This window comes from Heteronotia binoei, chromosome 14 (genome assembly GCF_032191835.1).
Source record: "Heteronotia binoei isolate CCM8104 ecotype False Entrance Well chromosome 14, APGP_CSIRO_Hbin_v1, whole genome shotgun sequence".
Lineage (NCBI taxonomy): Eukaryota > Metazoa > Chordata > Lepidosauria > Squamata > Gekkonidae > Heteronotia > Heteronotia binoei.
In genome coordinates this window covers 24770500-24789749 of record NC_083236.1, presented here as the reverse complement: position 1 = coordinate 24789749, position 19250 = coordinate 24770500, and the positions used below count along the sequence as shown (strand labels likewise).

At 45.5% G+C, this 19250-nt stretch overlaps 1 protein-coding gene across 3 annotated transcripts in view; it reads right to left on the bottom strand.

Annotated features, from left to right (window-relative positions):
* ANO2 (anoctamin 2) overlaps window positions 1–19250 on the bottom strand; it is a 178070-nt gene that overhangs the window by 65446 nt on the left and 93374 nt on the right. For all 3 annotated transcript variants that reach the window (XR_009556199.1, XM_060254361.1, XM_060254362.1), the window contains exon 14: window positions 18671–18754. Coding sequence is in view for 2 of the 3 variants with exons in the window: in XM_060254361.1 (XP_060110344.1) it covers window positions 18671–18754 (84 nt within the window). In the remaining variant the exon portion in view is untranslated. The remainder of the gene's footprint in view (window positions 1–18670; window positions 18755–19250) is intronic.

Here is a 19250-nt window from a genome sequence, read left to right as displayed (position 1 = left end):
CAATGAACTTAGAATGGTCCAGCTCTTCTTAGGACTGCAATGTATATGAAGAAGAGAAGGTTTTTATATACCACTTCCCCCTACCCTAAGGTGTGGGGAATCAAACCCCATTTTCTAGATCTGAGCCCACCACTCTTAACCACTACACCATGCTAGGTTTCATAATGGACTACAGCCAAGGCTAGAGTCTACTGGACCCCAGTAAAATTCCCCTTTCCTGGTATATCAAGTAGCTTCAGCTTAAGGGTATTGCTTGGCAAGCCTTCAGTTGCCCCCAAGATACCTGTAGTAGAATTGATTCTTCTTCCTTATCTGCTACAGAGGCAGAAGATGGGCAGCAAAGACTTTCCAGGTGTTGCTTCCCACTCCCCCACCCACTTGGATGAAGCAAGTAAGGGGCAGGAAAAATCTTCACTGACAATAGTAGGAAAATGTTCTCGCTCGACTTCATTCATAATTTTTTAAACCTCTACTCTCAGTTATCTTTTCATAGTTGTTCTTAACTTAAAAAACCCAAATACTCCAACTTTCTTTATAGGGACAGATGCTTCCAACTCTTTGTCATTTTGGTTTCTCCATTTTTCTGGATCGATTCCCATTCTGTAATATCCGTTTAGAGCTGGGACAATCGCAGTTGTGCACATAGTTCTATTCTTTCCCTGTGTCTGATATAGAAGCTGCTGCAGCAGTAACAAGATCTTGTAAATGGAAATATTTGGGACTTGACTCTAGCTGTTGCACTGTAAATTAGAGACTTCAGCTTCCAGCACAGATATCCTAGGTGCAGTTGGAAGGGCCATGTGCCATGCAGATGGGCCGTTCCCATCATTTCTCGTGATATGGGGAGTGGGAAGTAAGTTTCCAGCCCTATTAAAAGACTAGATGAGAGCAGGAAGGAATCTGAAAGGGGTTGCCAAAGGCCAACAGATTTTCACACTCCATCACAAAGCTGGGGGATCTGGAGGAGAGAATTCTTAGTACCCAGTTGCAATTCCAACAATTTCTGAAGAAAGCCTTGACAATCCAATGGCATAAAACTAATAGAAGAAGAAGATATTGGATTTATATCCCGCCCTCCACTCCAAAGAGTCTCAGAGCAGCTCACAATCTCCTTTACCTTCCTCCCCCACAACAGACACCCTGTGAGGTGGGTGGGGCTGGAGAGGGCTCTCACAGCAGCTGCCCTTTCAAGGACAACCCCTGCCAGAGCTGTGGCTGACCCAAGGCCATGCGAGCAGGCGCAAGTGGAGGAGTGGAGAATCAAACCCGGTTCTCCCAGATAAGAGTCCGCACACTTAACCACTACACCAGACTGGCTCTCCAACACGTGCCCACTGAAATATGGACACAGGTGCTTGCTGCAACAAGAGACAGCTAGTACCAGTTTGGTAGCTGTTCCTGCACACAATAAGGTAGGGACTGAGCACATATTTTCTTCCTAGGAGAAAACTGAATCCAGAAAAGGTGTTTTCTCCTGCTATTCAGTTTCATGGTACAACAACAATGTGGGCAGACCTACCTGGCTTGCTGAACTGAAAAGCCAGCATAGGGGGCCAGAATCAGCACACCAGCTGAGAGACAGGGGCACCACACTTACCCTGGCAATATGAAATAATAGGAGCTGTTGACCCTGCCCAAGGTCAGCTGGGTTAACAATAATGCCAAACCTTGAGGACCTCTGGGAGGAAGGAGAGAGGCAGTGTGAAGCTGGTTACCAACCTTAGGGGCTGAGGAGGATAATCCCCCACTGCTTCCTGATGATCAGGGAGAAAGTGCGTGCAAGAGAGAGCAAGGACAGAACAGAAAGGAAAAGTTGGGATATGGAGTGGGAGAAGAGGAGTTGAATGCTGTTAATTCCCTAAGGATGCCACTGGATAGTATAACCCCACAGTTTCAACTTGAAAAATCCCTGTTTCCATTTTGCTTCTACCTTCTGTGAACTTATGAGTCATTAATTTTGCACCTTTTTAAACTGAACTTTTTTTCCTGTTAAGTATATCCCATTGTTTGTGAGGTTAAATTTGTAAAATGCTACAAAATTATCATAGAAGAAACTGGGAACACTGCAAAGAGGCTCTGAAGCACAACTTCTGAAAGCCAAAAGAAAGGCTAATATACACCTCATATATCCCTCAAACCTTTCCCTCTGTAGTCTGGGGTACACCTTTGGAGAAAGTGGGATGGACTCTTGTGGCAGCCAGGGAGATCTGACAGGAACATTCTCCCAGGGCCACCTTCCTTATCTACCCCCACCACCACCCCCGTCTTTGTAGAGCTTGTAGAGCTTCATTTGAGAGACCTTGAGAAATACTAAACCAAGTAATTCAATATACTAGCTCCAAGTTGGAAATTAATTTAGAAATAGCAGGTTTTATTATTCCCAGTGCTTTTTCCAAGTACACTAGCCAAGGGACAAGCTTTGCTTTACTGTAAAAATATTTTCCTTGAGGGAAAAATGTGGAAAAAAATGTGGAATCCGTTAGCTGGGGTGCTGCCAACTGGGTAAGGTACAGATTAGTATCCTTTATTTCCTTATCAGACTTCCCGAACAGCCCAATCATATGTATCAGCAAAGATGGTCACCACAACATGGAGTTTATGCCATTGTAACTAGCTGGTGCCCTATCCTTATTCAGCAAGAGCACGCTCATAGCAATGGGAGGGGGAAGCTGCAACAGAAACAACAGTTATTTCCACAGAGACTGCTTCCCAGCAACTATGGTATCACCTATGTGCCCCCAAATTACCATATACAGAAGGCACCAGTCAACCATGGCAATAGAACGAACCCTATTTTAATAGTGCAGAACCAAGGATATATTAGGGATTTATCTTCCCTAAGGAAGGGAGCAATTAACTCACCCCAACAGGTACTTCAGTGGCATTTCCATTAACAGAATGTAGACTTAAACACTGATGAAGTGTTAAGGTGAACCATCTGACCCTCCCATTGCATGCCCCATTGCAAAGCTGTCTCTGGTAATGAGTGAGAGTCCCTATCTGAAAACTATCAGGAGAACAGAGTCAGTTTGAGCAAGCAGTGCAGTAATTTTTTTTTTAATTTGTCGCATTTCCATTTGTATGTTCAAGACAACCAATAACTTTATACAAAAACAACAGTTCAGTTAAAAAAAAAGTAGAAAATATAAGAACCATCTTTTGGAAGACTATTCTTGATGGAAACTTGGAGACCTGAAAATGATTCTCAGTTGCTAACAGGACATGCCCTTTCTCTGCTGCTGACGGCTGATAATCCTTTGTATCAGCAGCAGCGATGCAGAAATCAAGGTTGGTTTTTCTCATCCTTTCCTGTTCTTTATAAATAATCAGTGGTTGAGTTGGTTCTAAAAGAAAGAGAGAGAGGAATGGCCAAAGGAATAGACTCTAGTGGCACCTGCAGTTATTATGACATGGCCTTTCATGGGCCAGTTTTCATTGACAGACTCACCCAAGTGTTGTCCAGGTTTGCTAACTTTTGAGTTCTCCCAAGGGACCTATGCTTGTAAAATGTGCATGCATCTAAAAGCATAAACATGCAGTCCTCTGGACCTGTCTCTAATATGTCCTAGGCAGGCTATTCAGCTTAGCTTTGCAGTAGTTTTTAGAAGTTCCCCATTACCTTGGAATCTTAGTCCAGACTGCCTGCCCTCTGTCTGCTCCATGTGGTAATGGCTGTCATCCAAGATGGAGTCTCCTGTGAGAGCTCCCTCCTGCTGTTTCTACTAGATGGAATCTACTAAAATGTGACCCCTTCTTCCTCATGCAGGAGAATGTATTGCTTCTGTCTGCCCATCCCTGCCCCCTGTGGGTCAAATCTTCTATTCCAGAGGTCTAGTTTCCCCCATCCACGGGTGGAATTCTAGCAGGAGCTCATTTGCATATTAGGCCACACCCTTTATGTAGCCAATCCTCCAAGAGCTTACAAGGCTCTTTTTTGTAAGCTCTTGGAGGATTGGCTACATCAGGGGTGTGTGGCCTAATTTGCAAAAGAGCTCCTGCTAGAATTCCACCCCTGCCCCCATCCCAAGTTTCTGTCATCTCCTACATGTCAAATTCCAGCTAAGGTGTGAGATGGTCATTTCATTGCCTTTTGGGGAGACTCATTTGCATTCTTAAAGCCTTCATCCCTGTGTAATAGGCAGGGTGAATATTGAGGTGGGCAATGCTCTGACAGCAGCTAACTTCCCCCCTTCCCACTTGGTTCCTGCCAACAGGAGAAATCTTTTAAAAACCAGCGTATGGGTTTTCAAGCCCCAAACCTTAAATATCAGGATGTGAGCACCAAGTGAAGGGTGTTTCTCCACAACTTGTTATCAGCTCTGCTACTAAATGAACATGTTAGTGTGCTCTGGTGTCAGTCTTGTGCACAGAGAATTAACAATAAGGCCCACAATGGAAAGCCCAGATTTCACCAGCATGGACAATCCTAGAAGGCACAGGTAACCCTTTGCCAGTTTAAACATTTGATTTTTGCATCCCTGCTTCCTATTTGTCACTATTATTTCTGTTCCCTGCTGAGTGACGATAAAGACATGGACTGTGATGTGTAGTGTTAACAGTGACTGTCAGAGACAGGACCTGAAACTGTTAAATCAGGGGTGCCAAACATGCTGTTTGGGGGTCGAATCAGGCCCCCGAGCAACTAGCTGTCAACTGCTTCCTTCTCCCTATATTCTCTCTATATCTTGCTTTCTTCTGCATAACAGCTTGCTTTGCAAGGCTTGCTCAATTGCACAGAAGCTACAGAGCAAAACCTCTGTGTTCTCCATTGGCAGAGGCTCCTCCCTTGGGGAGGAAGGGGGGAGGAATAGCTTGCTTTGCCAGGCTCTCTCAATTGCACAGCAGAGCTTCTGAGCCAAGCTTCTCTTCCTTCTATTGGATGAGGCTCCGCCCCCCAGTCCCCTGGGGAAGGAAGGAAAGAGCCAGAGCTTCCTTTGCCCAGTTCCCTGGATCCCATGGGAGAAATACAAATAAAGCATCTTTAAGACCAATGAGTTATCTCCGGGGGGCAGAACGCGGCAGCTGCAGTTAAGGTCTTTAAGGCCAAGGCCCTTGCCCAAATTCTATATGGGGCACCCTTGAGTATAACACCATATCAGCATCTCTGGTATTTAGCAGAGAAAGTGCAATCAAAGTTCCTTAGGCATATACTACAAGTCCCTCCATGTGCTCCCAACTCATTTATCAGAGTAGAAACGGGTATGGTCACTGTGAAAGCAAGACTGTGGATTGCTGCTATTCTTTACTGGCTCAGCCCACCAGTTTGGCGGGGCTGATAGCAAGAGACGCGTTTGTGCCTCCGTGGATTAGAGAAACGGAGTCCTAGTTGGGTTATTATGGACTATCTAAACAATATTTGCTCAACATGGAGTACAATCTGGTTAAACCCTTTCTTAAACAGAGAATCTTGGATGTCGAAAGACAGCATGATTTGAATCAGTTTAAAGGTTATTTACCAGGAATAGAGGAGCTACATAAAATAACACCGATGCCATACTTGCATAATCTTGATAAAGTTGAGTATAGGAGAGTATTTACCCTTCTCAGACTTGATATGTTACCGTCAGCTATTATTGAAGGCAGATACACAGGACAACCATACGAGGAGAGATTGTGTATTTGTGGGGACAAGAAACCGGAAGACAGGGAACATGTATTATTCCAATGTAAATTATATCAGTGTATTAGGGCCAACTATATACTCCCGATCTGTTCCAGTGTCCCTGGGAGAAATATTAGATATCAGCTAGACAAATTATTGGCGGATAGGAATAAAAGAACCACTTTATGTGTGGCAAAATTTGCTTCGCGAGCTATAAGTCTCTGGAAGCAATTCCTAAGGGAAATATCCAACTGAATGCCTTGGCTATGGAACCTAACTAGTGTTCTGGAGAGAAATTATATCATACTGTGTATGTTTTATTCTGATTATTGTTTTACCTGATTGTATTTTATTAAGTTATTTGTATTTAATTTGACTGGTCTATGACCGTATTATACTTGACTTGCAGACCAATGAGTGCTAACGTTTTAAGCATGCTTTAAGTTTTTTTTTTAAAAATATCTTTGTGTTTGTCTGTGTTCTTTGTAAAATTTATATCTCTGCTACCTAATCTTAAATGGGTACACACATGGCCCAGCCTGACATGGCTTGGCCCAACCCAACATGGTCCGGCCCAACCAGGTCTCATTTATGTCAGATCCAGCCCTCATAACAAATAAGTTCGACACCCCTGTGTTAAATGCGCACCAAAAATCATTGGGAAAGAGTGCCTCCCCCTGAATGCTGTTCCACACTGGGTACCTCACCTCAGACTCCACCATCTTCCATTGGTGGTGCACTCACCTATTCGTTCCAGTGGTGCCTATATTTGGAGATTCACCCATTGAGAAAGGTAACACTATCCCTAAGGCAGGACTGTGACATCTAATGAAGGAAGGTGCCAAGGAGTGCTGTCTACCTTCACTATTTGTCTTGCTGCCCTATGCCTTGGCGCCAGCCCTGGAAGGAAGAAGTCATAAGGGCTGGACTAACGGTACCAGTTGTTAGAGTGCATTGTTTGGGGCTCATCAATAAAGAGGACATGAGCTCCGCATTTCTCTTCCCAGGTGGGGAGTCTAGTGGCATCTGGGGATTTACTGGCAACATATTCCCCCTTAATGTAAAGTGCATACTAACCCTGCATTCTCTGTGAGGGTGACATAGCTATGATCTGTTATGTAAGGAAGAGGCATATTAAGCCCATGCAGTTTCCCCATATTCTGGGGGGGGAGGCAAGAGCCTCTGTGGCCATGGGTGTTTCCTGCACAACTGGAGGTGAGACAGATGGATAAGGTTCTTTGAGATATGGTTGCCCCCTCTCAAGTGAGTTCCTGTTTGCTTACCTGTGCAGAGTGCCTTGTCTTCGCACCATCAGAGCTGAGCTTCAGGTGAGTATCTGTGCCTGCACTCCACAGGTAAAGTAGCTATAAGGGTTCTAAGAAGGTTGTCATTATTCACTTGTCCATGTTTGCTTCTGCACAGTCCCCTGTCACTCAGTTGCACCTTTCTTGCCCTCAAGACATGGAAGTGGAAGGTGTAACATGTGTTTCCATGCCACAACTGGCTCTTGAGTTAATTGAGGAGGGACAATTTGCCGTGGCCTATTATGAATGTGTCTTTATTTACAGGAGCACTTTGCAACTGTGCTTGATGCACAGCCCAAGGATTCTGGATATATTCATAGGCACCAAGCAGCCACCCAACTACCAAATCAGCTGATGTTGCATTGAGCAGGTCTCACAATGGGCTTCTGGACAGCCAACCAGAGGGAGCACCAGAGCAGATCTGGCCCCTAGTTACACACCTCCTGATCCAAGAGGAGGGAGATCATAAGAAAGAATGGCCTTTGGTGGATGTGCAATGGAAAGCAAATCTTCTGGACCCGTTCAGGACATAAGAAAAGTTCTGCTAGGTCAAATCAGAGGTTGATCTGCTTCTAGCCCATAAGTAGACCGGGACAGCAAAAGCTTTCCTTCCTCTTTGTCCCCATGGACCCGGTCAGCCTTTGAATAATCATCCTCTTATTATCATTTGGATAATCATCACTCAAGGCTCCATGGAGTGATGACAAATATTCATTTATTCTCCCCATGAAACTAACCCCCATTTAAAACCACCATTGCTAATTTTATTTTCCTATAAGGATATGAGAAGAATGTTCATGTTTTGCTTACTGCATGGCCATTTTATGCACACCAATAAATGTTCTGCACTTGTTAAGCCATTAGGACCAACTCCATCCCAATTATGATAAGGGTGCTCAGGTAAGCCTTTTCAGGCTCCGTCCCTTAGAACTTTTCATTGTCTCCTTTCAGGTGCATGTAATTATTTACCATTATTCCCTGTTTGTTCTGCTGCTTCACCCCGGGCATTCACTGTAAATGTTTCGGGGGGCACTTCAAAAAGCTTTCCTTTGAAATACTGGCACCTGGAGGGCTTTGCTGTAGCAATAAATCAACACTGACCTTTTGTATCAGCTCTGCTCCTGACAAGCTCTTTCCCTCGTGCAGAATGGAGCAGATAAAATATTTACTGCTCGGTGGAGAACAGTTAACTTGATGGGCAAATATGTTATGCACTGAAACTGCAATACAATAAATACTGCAACAAGTGCTTTATGAAAATCCCATTTACCAAAAGATAATGCCCAGTGGGTATTTATTTTTTTTAAAATGACATAATTCACCTCTATCAAGCAATAAAGAACAAATGACACCTGTGCAGGTCAACATGTTTTTCCTTGTAAGCGCAAAGGCGCCGTTCTGTACACAAAAAGCCACACTTCGGTTTATGAGAAACACCTGCCTCCTGACATTGCATAAGCAGTTGAGAAGGCGAGTCGTTCTTTCCTCATTTACTTCCCCTCTTTAGCTGCTACAGCAATTTTATTCCCTCCACTTGCTTATTTAAGCATGCACCATCCAGGGCCAGCGCTAAGGAATCAGCAAGGTAGGCCCTGGCCTAGGGCTGTAGGGGTGGCTCCTGCAGGCAACCATGAAGCGTGGTCCTCACCTGTCTGCCCCAGCTTGCTCGAGTCAATGAGGCCCTTATTTAGGCAGCACAAGGAGGAGGAGCCTCACTGTGGATCATGTGACAAATGCGCTCCCGGTCCTCTCTGTGTCTGCGTGGGCAGGCCAGAGCACCCCAGTCAATCGTGCGGAGCTGCCTTCCCTCACCGCCTCCCAGGACTGACCTGCTGCTGCCACCGCAATGGCATCCTGTGTGGGTCCGCACCCCCATGGCTGGAGGTTGCCCAGCAGAGCTGCATGTGTGTGGCAGAGTTGGTGCCCTGAGCCTAGCCAGCCCTGGCGTGATGATGCCCCACTTGCCCCCGGTGGCGAGGAGTGGCCAAGACAGGCCCCATCATCATGGAGCCAGATGAGCACCCAGGAGGGGGGTAAGAGCACGGCATTTCTCCCTCCCCTCACACCCCTTGAGTGCCCTTACTAAGCCTCCGAGCTTAACTCCTATCCAGAGTTGCTTTCAAGACTACTTTTCACCTCCTTCTTACTCTTGGCTGCTTGGATTTGCTGCCCTTCTTGCTGCCTAGCCAGTCAGCCTTGATCTCCAGCCCCCAGGGTGGGTGGGGGAGGTGACTTCCTTTTCTGCAGTGGGCAGGTGGACCTCACCAGAAGCCACACAGAAGATACCAACGGTGCCAGTGGCACACAGGGCACCAGCAGGGGGCCCTGCTGGTGTAGCAGGCATGGCATCAGTGTTGCTTGCATGGCCAGTCCCACAGCCCTGTTCTTCCTAGTGGCTGCAGTGGAGAATAGGGTTGCCAAGTCCAATTCAAGAAATATCTGGGGACTTTGGGGGGTGGAGCCAGGAGACTTTGGGGGTGGAGCCAGGAGACATCGGGGCGGAGCCAGGAACAAGGGTGTGACAACCATAATTGAACTCCAAGGGAGTTCTGGCCATCACATTTAAAGGGACCGCACACCTTTTAAAATGTCTTCCTTCCATAGGAAATAATGAAGGATAGGGGCACCTTCTTTTGGGGCTCATAGAATTGGACCCCATGGTCCAATCATTTTGAAACTTGGTGGATACTTTGGGGAGAGTTACTATATACTATACTGAAGATTTGGTGCCTCTACCTAAAAAAAAGCGCCCCCAGAGCCCCCAAAACCTCCAGATCAATTCCCCATTATACCCTATGAGAATCGATCTCTACATAGAGAATAATGAAGTACTCAGCAGACTCCCCCCCCCTCCATTTCTGGCAACACTGAAGGGGGATTGGCCTCTCTGCTCACGAGTTGCTGCCAACTTCTTCAAAGTAACACAGACACTCCATCCCAAGAGGAAGCCTTTCAATCAGCGACTGAAGCCTCTGGAGGTAGAAACACACATGGTCCTCTGGGGGCGGAGCTCCCCCCCCTCTGCCGGCCAGACTCCCCGAGGAGACGCCTGTAGCAGCCGGAGAGGACGCAAAGACTACAAGTCCCAGCATGCACCTCGCAAAGGGAGGCCGCGCCGTTTCCCCCCCACCCCTCCCGCTTCCACATTTTTGGAGATCGGGGGAAAAGGCTGCTAATTCAGGGGTCCCCCGGCAGGGCGGGGGGTTTGGGAAGCCTAGTGGAGAATTGGATGGGCAGATGCGGCTCTGGGGCTTTTCTTATTACAAAGCCCAGGTTTAAAGGGAAAGCTTCCAGAAGGAGCCCAAGTTTTAAAGGAGGGCTTCCTCCTCCAACTCCGTCAAATGTGCTACGAAGCAATCAGATGTCTGAAGTGCACAGTGAGACTGGCTCAGCCAAAAAATACCGTTGTCAGGAAAGCCAAGGGTGAGCCTGGGTGGCTGACAAGAGGGGAATAGAGAACAGATGCAGATATCTGGATGAGCATTTTAAATCTGCTGGGGAGAAGCAATAACAGATCGAAGTGCTCTTCTGATTGCACCCTAATATTCCTTTGCCTTTAGGTTTGACTGTAGATAAGGAATGTGGTGTGGGGCAGGGCTGGCTACCCTGCATCTGGGAGAGGGACACTACCCTCAGAGCCATTGAAGCCCTATACAGAGACACCAATCCTGGGCCTCAGCTTCTGGCCTCTGGCTGACTCACTAGTCCCACCCCTGCTACCAAACCAGTTTCTTCTTCAATACGTCAACCATCCTTTTGGTATGGATTTTCTAGCAGTTAACCTTTAACAGTTCCAGGAGGAAATTTTATTCTGCCACTAATTGGACCTCAGCAGGCATTCTTCATAACAAAATGGCTTCTTCTCCCAAAGCACCAATTATTTTTGCTTAATAATCTCAGAACGAAGCTGGCACTTGGGATCTGAGTAGGGCTGCAAAGAACAGGGAAAGAGGGTTGTGACTCCTCAGATACACGCAGCTACCTCAAATATGTGGGTCCCCTTAAGGGACCAAAAATGGGGCTCATGGTCTTACTACTGTGGGAAAGAACATCATAAATAACCCCAGGGGACTAGTAGCTGGAGGATAGGGCTGCAAACACTAGCCTAGGAAGTACCTGGAGATATAGAGATGGAGCTTGTGCATTTAGGGAGGGGAGGAACTTCAGTGGAATGTAATTCCATAGAGCCCACCTTCCAAAGCCACCATTTTCTCCAGGGGAATTGACCTCTATAGTCTCAAGATCAGCTGTATTTAAAATGTTCAGGCCCTCCCAGGAGGCTGGCAAGCTTAAGAGCTGCACACACACATTCACATACACATGTGCACATACAGAGAGAATTCCATTTAAACTAGCCTTTCTGGGCAAGTGGGCCAAAGAGGGGCTTATATTTGCATATCGTTTCTGCACTTGTTCATCTTAATAGGAACTTGTAGAAATTAGCCTTCTTGATATCCAAACAGAGTGTGCCATATTTAATGTTGTCCTCCCCACCTCTTACTCCCATAGTCTGGGTCCATGTGTAGGCACAAGAAATGCAAGCTTAAAAGGGGAGCACGATTGCTTACAGCTCTCGGTCATTCTCTCATTTACAAACCCATAGTGACAGCTGTGGGAATCTTATCCTCTATGCCAGGGGTGGCCAACGGTAGCTCTCCAGATGTTTTTGCCTACAACTCTCACCAGCCCCAGCCAGCATGGCCAATGGCTGGGGCTGATGGGAGTTGTAGGCAAAAAACATCTGGAGAGCTATCGTTGGCCACCCCTGCTCTATGCTTTGAAAGAGGGGTATGAGAGAAATATATATACTGTAAAAGTATATATATTGTAAAAAAATATCTTGTTCACAGGTATCACTGCCTCTGTGGTGCAGCATATTGCCACTGTCATCATGAACAATGGCCATTTAGTGACTAAGAGATCAATGGCTACAGCTGCCTGGCAAAATGGCCGGTCTGAAGAAAGCAGCTGTATGTTTTAGTGAGAGGCAGGGGTGGAGAATACAAGCTTCCTGGCAACACACCCAGCTGGTTTCCTCTGAGACTGAGAGGGGCTTAACTGCAAAAGGGGGATGGGTCTCATCCTCAGCTGCAGGAAGAATTGATGCTCACCCTCTGCCTGGCTGGAAATTGGTTCTGGATTACCAGGAGTGAGAATCACTGAGAGAAAATATATTTGATAGGAAGAAAATTTATCAGCAGCTCTACTTTGCTATTCAAGGACGGTTCTTGGTGTATCACTGTGATTAGGAAGCGTTCTGCTCATTCATCAGTCTTCCAATCAGGGCTTTTTTTGTAGCAGGAGCTCCTTTGCATATTAGGCCACACATCCCTGATGTAGCCAATCCTTCTGGAGCTTACAGTAGGCCCTGTACTAAGAGCCCAATGAGCTCTTGGAGGATTGGCTACACCAAGGGTGTGTGGCCTAATATGCAAAGGAGTGCTGTGAAAAAACCTCCTGATTCCAACTAATAAAAAATGGTGCATCCAGATTTCAGAATGAGAAGTTTCCTGGAGTCCATGAACCCGAGCTATGATAAGGAGTATCCATTGACAACAGGATGCTTAAAAATTGTAGTTTCTGGTCCCTTCTGGTTAAAAAAGTGGATCAGAAGGCACTAGGACTTCTAGGGTTGCCAAGTCCCCTCAGCCACTAGTGGAGGATGTAGTGGTAGAATTGCCAGATCCAGTTGCCAGGCTGGGAAACTCCTGGAGATTTGGGGATGGAGCCTGGGGAGGAGAGGGACCTCAGTAAGGTACAATGCCATAGAGTTCACCCTGCAAAGCATCCATTTTCTCCAGGGGAACAATCTCTGTAGTCGGAAGATGAGCTTCAGTTCCGGGGGATCCCCAGGTCCAACCTGGAGACTGGCATTCCTAAGGACTTCCATAAACAAATTGTGGCACCTTAAAAACAACCAAGTTTGTTTTCATTCCAACAGAAACTTTTGCCAGCCAAAGCACACACTCTCTCTTTCAGTAACACACACATTCATACCAGCATACACATAAGGTTACAAAGAAAGAAAATTTGAAAACAGCAAAGTAAAAGGGTCACAAAATTCATAAAAATATGTAAAATTGAAATGTCATCAAGGCCCTTCATAAGAGCCATAATCAGCAATACTGAAATCTCCCTATCTGCTAATCTGGTTAACACCTATATTCCAAGTCAAGTCCATTTTTAAAAAAATCAAACTTGATGAATTGTGTCCTGGAGTCTTCCTGTAAAGTTCTTCTGCTGGACAATGATAACTATTAAATCTGTAACTGTATATATATACTGGAAGACTTACAGTACATTCCCATGCCAAGTTTCTCCATCCTAAATCTATTGATATTGATGAGTTTAGACTGGAATAACTCTTCGTCTAGGACTGCACCATAAAATGTTTTCCCTACTGGTTTCTGAACATTGCCTTTTTTGGTATTAAGGCCTTTGTGATGAGATCTGGAAGGTGTCTGAGGTTGCCATCCAACTGTTCCTTTTGCCCATTTCCCCCCACCACCATTGCAAAAGTAGCTTTCTACAGGAAAGAGGTGACCCAGCAGCAAAAACTGACAGGTAGCTCCCCAGAATATAAAGCTGAGGGTTTCCAAATATTGTAAGAGAAAGCTCAGAAAACCCAGGCAAATTATGAGGCAAGCCAAGGGAAGGGGTTACAGGGGAGTTAGCAAATCACTCCTTGTTTTTGTGGTTTTCTTATGAGAGTTACGCCATTGAACAAGCCCAAACACACATTCTCAACCTCAGCCAGGTCCAACTCAAAAGTTAACAGGATGCGTAAACCTGCTCTACAACCTCCCAACAAATTCCTCCATAATAAGGTGGAAACCTGCTTTGTGCAAACCCAGTCTCTGTAGAATATGGATATTGTTTAATAGGCTTTCCTGACTTGGCAGCTTTATCAAAAGCGCAAAACATCCGCTTCGTAGAAGTAAGTAAAGCTTAACCGTATCCTCCTCCCCAGAACTCTGCCAGGGTTTATATATCCATGACAGCCATTGATATTAATGGAGGCCCATTATCTCAATGAGTACATTTTAATGCACCGTGACAGTCTGGGCAAGACAAAAGCAAATATTATGTTCTATGGTTTTTGCTCACTTGCAGCTTCCTTGCCTTTTATGGGGAAACCTCAACCTGGCATTCCTCCTGGGAGGAAAACTGCACTGCCACAGTAAAGAGATGCATTATTGCAAAATAGTTATAAAACACATCATGACGGCCTTATTAATTCACTGCGCTATGCTGTAAACGACATTATGATGTCTAAAACCCCTCTTGAGAAACAACACTCGTTTTATCAGAATCGCTTTATCAAAACCAAATTCCTCAGGTGATTTTCCTGTCTCAGCTGCTGGAGACAAATTTCCCAGCAGCTCCATTGCTTTAAAGCAGGGGTCCTCAGACTTTTTAAATAGGGGGCCAGTTCACTGTCCCTCAGACTGTTGGAGGGCCGGACTGTTGTGGTGGCTGCCGTTACTGTACAAGGCCGCGGACCGTCAGTTCTCCGTCTTCTGCATCTCTCTCCCTTCCCCACACCACACACCCCAGCCTGGGAACGCACCTCACCTCGGTATCGCCTCACACTCTGTCTCTGTCGCCTCAGCCCAGTGCTGGAAGTGTGCATTGCTAACGCGAGTTTAGGTCAAACGTCACTTCTGGTCTGATTTTGCCATAACCCGGTGGGCCGCATAAACGTCCTCAGTGGGCCGCATCTGGCCCGCGGGCCGTAGTTTGAGGACCCCTGCTTTAAAGAATACTTGAATTGAAGGAGGGGATTATCAAGGACAGTTTATCTATATCTAGGTCTCATTTTGGGTAGGAGCTCCCAAGAGTGGAACCCCCCTATGACAGCCAATGTGACTTAGCTGTTACCAACTCCAGGTATTTGAGGGGTGGAGCCTTGAGAGGGTGGGTTTGAGGAGGCTGGGACCTCAGACAGATACAATTCCATAGACTCTACCCTCCAAATCGGCCATTTCCTCATGGGGAACCACTGTTCTCAGTCTCCAGGTGAGGACTGGAGATCACTCCAAATTACAACAGCTCTCCAGATAGAAGAGATCAGCTTCCCTTGAGGTGGGAGGGAGTGAATGCCTTCACTTGTTTCAAGTTTATTTCAATTTATATCCCGCCCTTCCCACCGAAGTGGCTCAGGGCGGCTCACAACACATACAATCTAACATAAAATTATTGAATTTAAAACATCTTATACAGTTAAAACAGTAAAACAAAACATATAAAAGCGGTCTATCAAAACTACACTCAGTTTCCAATGCCAGTTAGTTATAAGCCAGCCAGAAGAGGGCTCTCTTACAGGCCCTGTGGAACTGGCCAAGGTCCTGCAGGGCCCTCACCTCTTCCAGCAGCTGGTTCCACTAGAAAGGAGCCATTACAGAGAAGGCCCAGTCCCTGGTAGATCTCAGGAGGGCTTCCTTTGGCCCGGGGATGACAAGCAGATTTTGAGATCCTGATCTCAGTACTCTCTGGGGAACATGTGGGGAGAGACGGTCCCTAAGGTAGGCAGGTCCTAGGCCATATAGGGCTTTAAAGGTAATAACCAGCACCTTGTTAGATTGGTCGCTTGGCAGGATGAGGTACTGGCTACAATCTTTCAGGGGAGCACCTATGGCTCTGCACCAGTTGGTGCAGGTAGTCTGTACGAACTGCAGATGGGCTTTACGGCTCAGTGCTGGGAGTGCAGATCACGACAAAGCCTCATCAGGGCGGATCCTTCCAGAGGGATGGATGTCGGCCTAGCTTGAGGTGGAGTTTGGGCCTGGCTGCTCAGCACCAGCCAGATGATATTGGGCTCGTGCTGGGGGTAGGGTGGCTTGCCCTCCCAGGACAAGGCGGGGTCCTGGGTTTGACCCCAGGGCTTGTCCTGTTAAGTCTAGACCTCTTGCCATTCTAGTTCGTTCAAGTTATGTTTTAATAAAGTGGCTCAGTTTTCATCCAATTCTGTGTCAGCCTCTTCATTCCGAGTGGAGGGGTAATGGAGCATAGAAATGGCTAGTGTAGATTGTACTGCAGATTTGCCACCGTCCCTTCTCTGGACACAGACTAAACCAACTTAAATGTGTACAGATTAAACCATCTCTCCTGCCACAGCACTAGCAGTGCTAAGAAGAACAAGCAGCTCCTGGTCTCACCCCTCACAGCCGCACAAAGAAGAGGACAGGGATCCAGTAAGAAGAAAGTGGGCCAGATGCTCATCAACAACTAGGATCCATGCTGTTCTGTGCTACCGCTGACAGGAGCTAGGTGTACAACTGTTCCTCTTAGGAGTGACTCCCCGTATTCCTGCATCTGGCTCCTGTCTGGCAACATTCCTGTGCGGTCAAGTTAACCTTTGCAAAGTATGACTGGGAACCATCCTCCTGACACTGCATCAGACCCATTAGATCACCATGTTAGGCTTCCGGGCTATTTCAATTATCTTAATCATGGTCTACAAGAGGGAAAGGAGCCCTTTTATGCGTTACAGGTCAAATCAATATCGCTAGCCTGAGACTCAGCTTCTTTAGAAAAATGCAGGGCTTTTTTGATAGGAAAAAGTCCAGCAGGAACTCCTTTGCATATTAGGCCACACCCCTGGTGCCAAGCCAGCCAGAACTGCGTTCCTGTGCATTCCTGCTCAAAAAAAGCCCTGCAAAAATGAGAACATTTCCTTTCACCTCAAAATTGAAGACGCCTCTATTTTGGCAGGGATGCCACATGTGGCAGCTCCAAGGATAGCATGCATTTGGCCAAAACAAATGCAAGGAATCTTAGGAAAGGAAAGGTCCCCTGTGCAAGCACCAGTCGTTTCCAACTCTGGGGTGACGTTGCTTTCACAATGTTTTCATGGCAGACTTTTTACGGGGTGGTTTGCCATTGCCTTCCCCAGTCTTTTACACTTCCCCCCCAGCAAGCTGGGTACTCATTTTACCGACCTCAAAAGGATGGAAGGCTGAGTCAACTTTGGGCCGGCTACCTGAATCCAGCTTCCGCCGGAATCGAACTCAGGTCGTAAGCAGAGAGTTCAGACCACAGTACTGCAGTACTGCTGCTTTACCACTCTGTGCTACGGGGCCGCAGAGATTAAGATAAGGAAACTTAAGGGACCTACAAAAGCCAAAAAATTAGTTCTAAAGCAAACATTTACAAGAACTTTACTCTTAGAACCAATGCAGTGACAGGAAAAAAGAACACAACTCTTTTTTTTCCAAAGATAAACACACACTTGCTTTTATGGGCCTTTACATTAAAAGCAACAATGTAGAGGAGAAATACACTAAAAATGTGCCTGCTTGAACCCAGCAGAAGCTTATTAACAACTGTTAACTTTTATCAGTTAACCACCTTTATTTTAACCAATCAATGAGCTTCACATTAAATGCATTTTATAATGACCATAACACAACTTTTCTGAGCAAGTTTTGAGCTACTAATGAGTCAAATAGATTATAATTTTTAAAAGACTTTTTGAAAGGCATGCTCAGTTGAAGCTGAGTCACAAATTCAACACGGAACTATTTTGACAGTGTCCAGCAATCTTTAATGTTTTCTGTTTTATTTTACAACCATTCCTAATTTTAAAAAATCAACAACAAGCAAACAGGCCTCCTGGTGCATATGCTCTCACTTACTGAAAAATGATTAATGAAATCTTCAGTTAAATTCAATTCAACCTACTGAAGCTTGCAACACAAACAAAAATGCTGTTGGAAGTAAAGATGCAACAGACTAGATAGCTAGATAGTCATGGGCTGTGATCACACACACTAAATAATCCATTTTCAGTAAACTTTCAATCCATTTTTCAGTAAACTTTCCAGCTGGTTTGTACTGTCTGAACTGGCAAAATCCAGTTGAAAAGTGTATTGAAAGTGCATTATTTATGTGTGATTGCAGGCATACTGACCTTTCCTTCCTGTGCTCACTTTTCTGCCGCTATCCTTTTGAAGTGTAGATTGTATTCTCAGGGAACAACTTCCTTCTGCTGTGTCTCTAGGGTTGCCAAGTTCCCAGCATTCTGCAGCAGGGAACTTTCATGCGTGTGCAAAATGCACACGTGACCCAATGATGTCACCTGGAAGTGACATCATTCTGCCGGCGACATCATGCATGGCCACTCTAGGCATTTCCGGGAAAACTCTATGGTTTTCCTAGACACTCTAGCCATTTGGGAGGGAAAAACTCTATGGCACCCATTGTACCATAGAGTTTTCCCTCCCAAATGGCTAGAGCGTCTGGGAGAACCATAGAGTTTTCCTGGAAATGCCTAGAGTGGCCATGTGCGATGTCGCAGGGACGATGACATCACTTCCGGGTGATGTCATTGCGCCAGTGATGTAGGGGGAGGTTGGGAACCCTATGACAGCCTTATGTCACATACCTAGAACTGTCTCTCACATACAATCCCCATCTCACTGCATGCACCTAAAGGGATGACATACTGTCCGTTCTCGGCACAATGAGGCAGATAGCCTCTCTTGCCATCTGTTTCCATCCTTTGCTAGTAAGTTAGCACTTTATCCTGTTTCTACTCTTTCCTATCTAGATGTGTACTTCTCAGATAAAGAGAGGATCATTTCTCTTTTAAACTTGTAATGTGGCTCTGTGTAATTCTGTAAACTGAGTGACCTGCATTTGTAGCTTTATTTAAGTACTCTGCTAACTAGTGGGAACTGGCCTAACTATACCAGTTAATCCCAACAAATGTAACACTGGAAAGAAAAGGATGAGAAAAAGACAGTAATTCCAGATGTCCTACCTCATCCTCGCTTACTGGTTTGCTACTTTCAGTTGTGGGTTTCTTCTGTAGAACTTTGATTTCATATTCTGGCCTGGGATGTTCCTGCAGCAAACAGATACATGGGGAAAGATTTAACTGTCCCGGATTTGTAGATCATCAAAACACATCAAAATACTTCTACGCACAGGACATATTTGGTTGTTCACAATTAAGACACACAAGGATCTGACAGGAAACTCTGGTAGGGTTATCTAAAACAAAGCAGAAAAAACCCCTCAAATCAAACCTGTATGCACTCCTTCGCGAATTTCAGCCATGAAAAGGGAGGGAGAACATATTTAAGGCAGTCTTAGAACATGAAGTTTGTCAGTAATCATATCCTTATCACAAAGCCTTAGAAGGAACTGAAACATCTGTCAGCATTACTTCAAAATCTATAAGCTAATACTGTAATTCTTAACATTTTATTAAAAAACATTTTTGACCATAATTACTGTTATAAGAATAACTGGAAAATAAGAGAGAAAAACAAGCGTGAGAAGGGCACACAATATTATAACGCACTTTTAAAGAAAACTGCATACTGCAAAGAATTATG